The 9,065-nt window shown below is 35.4% G+C and overlaps 1 protein-coding gene across 14 annotated transcripts; it reads right to left on the reverse strand.

Moving 5' to 3' along the window:
- Positions 1–424: 424 nt before the first annotated feature.
- On the reverse strand, positions 425–8,757 carry LOC18433922 (18S pre-ribosomal assembly protein gar2-like protein). Of its 14 annotated transcripts, none has more exons than XM_006843999.4 (7): positions 8,552–8,757; positions 6,349–6,430; positions 4,947–5,058; positions 1,858–2,933; positions 1,162–1,598; positions 766–860; positions 425–578 (listed from the first exon to the last, which is right to left on the reverse strand). In XM_006843999.4, exons 3-7 carry the CDS (start codon positions 4,954–4,956, stop codon positions 556–558), a joined length of 1,641 nt encoding a protein of 546 aa, XP_006844062.2. In that variant the 5' UTR covers positions 4,957–5,058; positions 6,349–6,430; positions 8,552–8,757; the 3' UTR covers positions 425–555. The 14 variants fall into 14 exon arrangements, with proteins under 14 accessions (XP_006844062.2, XP_020522778.1, XP_088705144.1 ...); XM_020667119.2 differs by having other exon boundaries at positions 8,390–8,592; XM_088849018.1 differs by lacking the exon at positions 8,552–8,757 and adding an exon at positions 7,669–7,882.
- Between the last annotated feature and the right edge of the window lie 308 nt (positions 8,758–9,065).

The raw sequence follows: 9,065 nt of genomic DNA on the forward strand, positions 1-9,065 counted from the left end.
TGTTTAGAGCTTCAGCTCTATATAAACTTTTTCATATATATCTAAAGAGAGAGAGCAAAGGCCAAAATCAGAACCAACGCTTGTGCTTGGTTTTGTAGAGAGAGAGATCAACCAAGCTGCCAAATTGCTTTGAGCATGGTTTTGTCCATAGAGAGAGGAGCAATCAGCCAGATTTGGTCTGAGAAGAGAAGCAAAACCAGAGAGAGAGCAATCAGTCAGATTTGGTTTGAGACGAGAAGGACAGCCACAACAGGCTTCATGACTTCTCTTTTCCTGCATGGGCTAAGCTCTTGAATCATATTTTGAGACCTACTGATTGAAAACAATACCAAAAGTAGAACTTGCTTACATGTTTATCAAATTATGTTATAGAAAAAAAATAATAAAACATTTCCCATGCCCAAAATATTCACACATTTAAATATACCACACCAATATTAACAGGCCCATGATATATATATCAGATTCAGAAGAGCTTGTCTTTCTACAACAAGAAAAATAATTGAATTTGAACATAAAAGAAATATGACCCCAGTAAGACTACATCAAGCAACCCTACCATATGCAATGCTTTGAACCTGCAACAATCACAGGAAGATGTTGTCCTAGAGAGAGGATATTAATTATAGAAACGAGGGGAAGGGGAAGGGGAAGGGGAAGGGGAGAGAGAGAGAGAGAAAGAGAGAGAGAGAGAAAGAGAGAGAGAGAGAGAGAGAGAGAGATGAGGAGCAACACGAAGACATGGGAAAAGCAGCTAGAACTTACAGCACAAAAGGCCAATCCGCCACCGCCTGTGCTTTCGATATCTGCGATCAGGCTGAGCCATTTTCACAGGGCTGCTATTCCACTCGGAATGCAATCTGCAAAATATAAATTTTGAATGATTTTAGGTTTCAGTTTATGAAAGAAGGGACTGATCTAGTAAGATTATAGTCCACAGTCTTTTGTTGCTGTTTGGTGGTGCTGATCACATTATTCTTTTGATAGGGTTATCATTTTCCTAAAATAAAAAACACTTCAAAGCATGCTTGCTATCACATACTAAGAAGTCTCGAGCACCCAAAATAAATGAAGAATCAGAAAAACTTTAAAGCATGCTTATTGCGATTGGAAGGTAAGGGTGTGTAAATGGAACAACAAAAGAAACCAGTGCTCACTTACATGGGAAAAGCAAATGAACGAGTGCTAGTCGTGCTACTATCTGATCTTAGAGAGATGCTTCCTGAATATGGGATCGGTCCTGAGTATGGTATTTGACCTGACACAGAACCAGTCAGATCAGTTGGATCATTATACCAGCTCTTTCTATCAGAAATACTCAGACCATGAGAATGATGCACAAGACTTTGGGTTGTTGTCCCTTCCCCTCCTACAAGATTTCTCTCGCTTGAAGCCTCTGTCACCTGATGTTCATCTCCACCACCTTTGTACCCGTTTTTCTCAACAATCATTTGTCCCTCTTGAGATTCAAAATCCAAGGTGGTGCTTCCATTCTCAACTTTACTGTTCGAGGTTGGCAATGCTTCTGTATCACTACTTTTAACTTTAATTTGGTCAGAAGCACATTGCACAGTTGGGACTTCAGCTTTACTACCAACCTGTGATATTGCGCTTAAATGAATGAGTGAAGGCACGTAGCAAGAAAGTCCTTTTTTAAAATTTATTTTGAAATTTTTGAACATATCTTTTACAATAATTAAGAACATACATGAAAAATTTATATAGAATCTATATAAGCATATAAGCGAAGATATCTTCTTTAACTTTTTAACTTATTTTTACAGAGAACTTGTGTTTCACATGCAAGCATAACCTTATTTCCACAAAAGAAAATGAAGGCAATGATCATACTGTTACCTCATTAGTTGCTTGTTGCTTAACAATGTCATTAGACTCAGAAGAAGTGGGGCCTACTCTCTCCTCCATGTCCAAATCCTGCATTGAAACCGGTTTCATGGAGGTAGAATTTTCTTCACAACTCTTGTTTCCTCTCTTTTCAAATGAACCAGATTCACTTTTCTGTTCTTGTAACAAATCACCCAAGGTGAATATCTTTGCGCTATCATTATCTTCACCATTTAAATCCTCCAGTAAAATTGAGGATTGGAGATCCTCCTTGGCCTCTGATATCGACGAAGCACAAGCATCAACTTCTGAAACTCCTGTGCCTGCATTTCTAGTTAAATCATCGTCTCCATTAACATCAGAATGTAGAGATCCACAAATCTTTTCACAACATGAATCATTATCTGACAAAGGTAGCTTGTTTTGAGTGGGTAAACCTTCATCAATGCAGATATCTTTCACAACATTATCAGAATTCTCTTTCAAACAATCCATGGCCCTTTCTGTAACCTCTGTAACATTCTTATCAGTGTAGAGCTCAGAATCTGTAACAGAGCATTCAACATCGAGACTTGAGAAAGAACCTCGAACAAACTTATCTTCTTCTCTTGTTTCACAATCAATGGATGGATTTTCCATTTCAATGACATCCACAACACTTTCATGTCTGCTTAACTCTTCTGCAAGTTCTGGATCGCTATTCTTGTAATCTTCACTGGTTATAGTGGATGGAATTAGAGTTTCCCTCTCTTCCTTAAGCTTTTCATGGGATCCTAGGCTAGAGGTCTCACTGACACAAATAGGTCCTTCCTTCACAACTTTGCTATCAGCACGTGTTATGTCCATAGCCATAAGCTGGCTATCGGCTTCTGGTATATCCATAGGCATAAAGCAAAGTTCTACTGCTTCTTTCTTTACCTCCTCATCAACAGCTACAATATCATCACCAATGAAGCAAAGTTTTTTTCCCTTTTGAAAACCATTCTCAGATCCAACCATCTGTGTTTGCACACCCTTCTCATCCTGCTCAAGTACTTTAGCAATATTCTTATCGGCAGGAGAAGAATAGCAAGAATCGGTTTCACTACCTGCATGCAGCAAGAATGCTAATCAAAATGATTTGATTTGAATAACCTAATATAATTTATTCGTCACTGAGCATTTGAAAATAAAGATCATATCTAAATGGGTAATCTAGAACTTGATATTATTATTATTATTATTATTATTATTATTATTATTATTATTATTTTGAGAATGAGTACTTGATATTATTATTGACAGAAACATGGTTGCAGGTATGGATAGATGCCACATAAGAAATGTCTATTGCCCATTTGGATATGAATAATGCAAATGAGAAAAAAAAGATTGGAAACAAATTGAAAGTGTTGAATCCTAGTAAGCATCGAGTTCTTGCTGAAGGGGGATGTGAAACCCTTAAATTAACGAGTCGTGTAAAGAATTAAAGGACAAAAGACATTATTGCTGAAAGGGGGATGTGAAACCCTTACATTAACAAGTCATGCAAAGAATTAAAGGACAAAAGACATCCCTTGTGGTACAGGTCTAGGATAAAAAATTAAAAACAACAAACACACCCACTTATGTACACATCCTCAAAACCAACCCCAGAGGGGCAAACTTGACCATGAATATTTGTTGAGTAGACAGAGCTTACAGCAATGTCATATAAGGTACCACAAATATATTCATCTCAAATTAAGTAGTACTGCCCAACCAGAGTCTCCTGAAGAAGGGAATCCAGGAGAAAAGAAATTTTCCATTTCACGTGAGATCTACTCAAATCTCTCAAATGATGTTTCAATGGCTTACGCAAAAAGAACCAAAACAACTTCAAATGTGGACAAACAATATTCTCAATTATGTCCTTGTTAACCCGAGTTAAATAAACAAATTGTAGTATTTATGCTATAATTCAGTCTATCATGCACTTCAACAACCTCCAAATGAAATCAAGGAAAAAGTATGTCAATTCATGAGGAGTAAGATATATGCAGAGACAAGTATACCAATTATTTGTCCTCCAATCCGTGAAGTTATCTGTTTGATTGTAGTCCTCTTAGGGAGGATGGTTAGGATGTGAACTAAATATCAATTCTTTTATTATATTTTTTATGTTGAACTAAATATCAATTCTTAGAGAAGAGTTTCAAACTAGATGAATTTTTAACTCTTAACATATCACGTAACCCAACATTCATCTTCAGCACATGACCCATTGATTGTAGTCTCAGTCACAAACCCAATAAAATGCGCATCATCATATTGTGCTATGTATAAACATGAATTTCAGTGGCTTATAATACCCAGGTTTTGGATTCCTGCATACGTTCAAGGGGAGTTGTGGGAATTTGGGAATATCGAGCACATTGAAGTAGAGAACAAGAAATATGGGATTCTTGGAATTAAAGTGTTTCATCCTGATAAATAAAAAAATAGTGTTTTCTGTGCATCTCTGTTCTGAGTAGCAAAGAGGTCTCTAATTTTGTATAATTGTTTGTTTTCCTCGTGACTGGTCGACAACCTCACAACCGTTTACCCAAGTAAAAAACTTCAGAAATTTTTTTCAGAGCTACAATTTTGTGAAAGTTTCAGAAACCCAATAGTTCTCATAGCAACCTATAAAAGGGTTGGAAGATAATAAAGAAGAAACCATAAGATATCTGCTCTGGAATTGTCATTTAACCAAGTTTTAATGCATGGGATAACTGTTTCAGAACCATTTACTTGATTTCATAAGATATACCATTCCTATGTACAAATTCAAATTTCCGATTCAAAATGCCAATGGTGTCTGCATTAGTATTCATATCTTCTGTTTGCTACCCATTCAAAATCTTTGGGAGAACTTCTAATTTATCAGTGATTTTTCAGAGACTTTGGATGGTAAGATATCATATGGTATATACTCATGCAGCATAAAACAAAGATAAATCTGATCCCCTCTGCCATCCATATATAAATGTGAAATCAAGTTACAATACATTTTGAAGATTTAAATTCCACATATTCTTTAAACTGTGAACTCTATAACTAAAGGAGGTTAGAGCAAAAAATCCTACGGTCAAAAGGCTTACCAAATTTCATTGTTTTACAAGTTCACATTAATGGTGCTTGGATGAACAAATGCGGGTGGCAAACTCATTGACATATTAGTACCCGTTATGCATCAGCAAGTCAATCATTCTCCTGTAAGACAGAATCAACTCATGTGATTCCCAATTACACATATATATCTATATCTCTGGCTACACATGCAATAAACATGATCCAAAGTTTGGAATGGTCAAAAAAGATGACAAATCTAAGTGCAGTTTAGCCAAATTATAACCAGATGAAAAATTTAGTAATTTTTGAGGTTAAGAGTAGTCAAAATCATATAATACCAGAAAAGTAGAGTCGATCTGGAGAAGAAGAAAATAAGCAAAGATGTAAACTCGCTTACTCAAATACTCTTGCTATGGTACAAAGAAGCAACCAAATAATTAGAGCAAATTTGGCAAACAATAATCTGAATAGAACTGTTGACTCTTTACCAGTAGCCTATTCTTTCCACTCTTTCATGGAAAAAGAAATGTTAAATCACATTCATAGTCAATGATATCATGATACAAATTTCTTTCAACATCAATCATAACAAACTAACACACTGACAATACCTCACATGTACAAAAAGAAAAGAAGTAAGAACAAAGAATAAAGTAGAAATAAAGTATTCGGCACAAATGCATTAAAAAAAGCCAGAGATACTAATAAAAACAACCTAATTGGGCACAAAGAATTTGAATAAAATCCATTGGCCAATACTCCATCCATAGCTACAGAATGCAGCAGGTAGATAAAAAATGACCATTTGTGAGCACTCCTTGTAACATTTGTTTGCAGGCATCATGCCATTTATGCTACATTAATTTTGCGTGATTATCAAAAAGGAAAAAAAAACTAGTGTAACAGATTAGAGAAAGTTAAGGAATCAAATTAGATCCAAAGGAATCGCCCATGAGATACTAATCTAATGAAACGAAACATAGACAAAAAGGGCATGATAATAAGCAAACCCTTGATAATGAGGGCATGATAATAAGATCCACCATTTTAGTGATTCTAATCCCCTTTTTAATTTAACAAAAGGGGGTTTGATTTGAGGAAATCCACCAACCCACAACCAGTACAATGATTCTAATCCCTTGATTATTTTAATCTATTCTCGCACCACATTTTGAAATTTGACATTACACAATGGAAATTTGGGTTTGCCTGTACTTTATCTGAAATTAATTTTCAAAGAAGACATAAAGACAGGAAACAGATTCCACCTCATAAATGATAAAGCAACAGACAAAATAGTTTAAAATGTTACAAAATAAAATATATATACAATGTTAGAAAAGAAAGAAATATACTATCCCCAATTTCTTCTCGTTTATTACTAGATAAATTCTTACTCAAATACCAATTCATTAGCACTTGGTCACTTACCCTCTTTCATCGACTGAGATATATGGACCCTCCTAATTCAGAGCTTCAAAAGCTACATCGTACTTGTATCCGCTTATTGCCTCTGCAAATACAATGATTGAAAAAAATTAGAAAGAAGAAGGGAAGTAGGTGGAGATACAAAGCGAAAAACATAAAAACCCCACAATTTATCAGATTTTAGCATAAAATCGGACAGAGAAGAACCCAACAAAGAAAAACTCTTAACAATAAAAAGGGGGAAAGTAAAGAGATGAAACGAGTGGACCCAAAAAACCAATTAGAGAGAAACAAAAACACCATATTTCTTGCATTTGAAGTCCTAAGAGCCCCATGATTACCAACAATAACAACAACCTCAACCCTTTTCTCCGTTCTTCCCATTAGAACGAAACATTCTGGCTTTGAATTTATGAACCAGAAGAGAACCAGCAGATCAAAGATCAGTCAGATCTAGATACAACCCCAAATACACCTTGCATTTCCACCCAAAAAAAAAAAAGAAAAAAACCACTAAATCAATAAAAAACCTGCAAGCTAAGCAATAGAAGAAGAAACAGCAGCAGAGAAAGATAACCCACCATTATTATTTTTTAAAATAAAATAAAAAAGTCAAATAGGGAGTTTTAGATAACTCCTTCAATTAAATAATGGGGTAAAACCCATAAAAGCGCATGTATATATTTTTAGTAACCGACTCGTACAGCAAAGAGTAGCAGAAATTGCATTAAAGATCGTGACAGGGAAATAAATATCGGCCGCATTTATTACCAAAAATAACTAAATTATTTAATAAACAGGTCGAATAAATTAATGGCTCCGCCACCAAATGTGAGACCCCAAGCCCCGCCGTTAGTGGTTCCGTTCAAGTTAACGGCCACTGGTGTGGATGAGTAACGGCGTCTCAATTTTCCGTTTAAGCCGCTTCTTACCCTATATTCAGAGGGAAATTTTTTTTACTACGAAAGAATTATTTTGAAAGAAGAATTGATTAAGTAGTTAATTTAAAAGGAAAATCTCCATAAAATTTTAAAATCATTTCCGATTTTTAAGGGATTTAATTACTGCGGGTTGCAAATCAATTTTTACCGTTAATCAGAGACGTTAAAAGTTAAAAACTTAAAAGCTTTAAATTCCAAGATAATCGGATGAATTTTTTGAAATCTATTTTTTTTCTTTTTAGTTTTTCAAATTTAGCAGTTTCTGACAGAGAAAATATGTCTTATAGTTTAAAGATCCCCAACATAAGTTCATAGATATACAAGAAACATTTGACGCTCTAAATGCCCTAAAAACGTAGTAAACGGTTAAATTATTTCAAACCTTATTAAAATTATTCAGTAAAATGAGTTCTTCAGAGTAACGATTAAGCCATAAGTGCATAGAACACAGCGCAGTAGAGTGTCAAAATTTCGATTTTCTTTTCAAAAGTTGGCTGTCCTTTTGGGGAAAAGGCGTTTTGGCTTCTGAACAAATCTCGCTTTTGCAGAGAATTGTTCCTTTCTGGGTTGCTCACTTTTACAGAGAAATTGAGGCCTGAAATCAACAATTCAACAAAAATTCAATTTAATCGGGAGTCCTCAAACTATTTAAGAACTTAATTCTTCAGCGTGCTCCATAGCAGAAAAAACAGCTCTATTATCTGAAGACTTCAAAATGGTCAGGAAATAAAATGAATCTCAATGATCACGAAAATCTCAGAAGATGCTTTAGGAACATCTATTTAATCTACTGGTTAAATTTCAACATTAAATATGTAAGAAACAGTAATTTGAGCCTTAACCTACTGAAAATTAGATGAAAAATTCAAGTTCATCAAAATTAAACAGCTCTACAGCTCTTACTCTCAGTTTCAGAAATCAGACCAATGAAAACCAGAATTAAATCAACTTTTTGAATATTGACCGTTCCAAAATATAATCCTTAAGCTATTGACGCATCGAATCTCCCGATACTCGTATTCAACCTTCAAAAACGCAAATTAATAACCAAATAAAACAAAAATAAAATAAAAAAATAAACTTCAATAGTAGAATTCTTCAACCTTCACATTTGAGCACGATTCTGGTGAATAAGCTCGTAATCTTGAGATCCTTCCGATTAATGCCGCTTAGAAATTCATTGTGGTGAAAATGTTTGCTATTTGGACAAAATTAAGCTCTAAAACATCAATAAACTGTTAAAAGGGGTCATAATCGAGATTTACCAGAGCATAAATTAGGTGACACAGAGCCTTTTCCCTGCTATAACTGTGAGCGCACTTCATGTGCGGCTTTCAGTTACTGCTGCTTGATTTCCGGCTGAATGACGCCGCAAAACTATTTTTCGGGCGAAATAGTCGCCGGGAAAACGGAATTACGGCCGATCGTCTCGGAACAAGGAGCCTTTTCGTGAGGATCAGAGAAAAGATATGAAAACTAGGAATCTTCAGCACCTTTTGTACTTTAAAAAAAAAAGATAAATTACTATTACTAAAATACTCCTTTGATTCCCCAAAATAACTAAAATGCCATCGTAAACCACGACACGAGAAACAAACTTGCCTTCATGACCCTTAATATAGGTGCGTGGGCTTTTCGGGCCTGCTTCGTTGCACATGTTGGGTGGCAATAGGCTTGATGGGTCCACCGGAACCGGGTCTAGGTATTGGGCCAAAAGGGTTGGATCCCAGTTTGGGTGCAGCTTGGACCCTCTTGGGTTGGATCTGGGTCGAGGTCTAC

This window comes from Amborella trichopoda, chromosome 10 (assembly GCF_054954075.1).
Source record: "Amborella trichopoda isolate Santa Cruz 75 chromosome 10, AtrichopodaSantaCruz75HAP2 v2.0, whole genome shotgun sequence".
NCBI classification, from domain to species: domain Eukaryota; kingdom Viridiplantae; phylum Streptophyta; class Magnoliopsida; order Amborellales; family Amborellaceae; genus Amborella; species Amborella trichopoda.

Coding starts and splice junctions, on each gene's coding strand:
- LOC18433922 (XM_088849020.1), bottom strand. Junction 1,599..1,857: donor AGCAACAAGCAACTAATGAG/GTAACAGTATGA, acceptor GCAATATCACAG/GTTGGTAGTAAAGCTGAAGT. Junction 861..1,161: donor CGTTCATTTGCTTTTCCCAT/GTAAGTGAGCAC, acceptor TATATTTTGCAG/ATTGCATTCCGAGTGGAATA.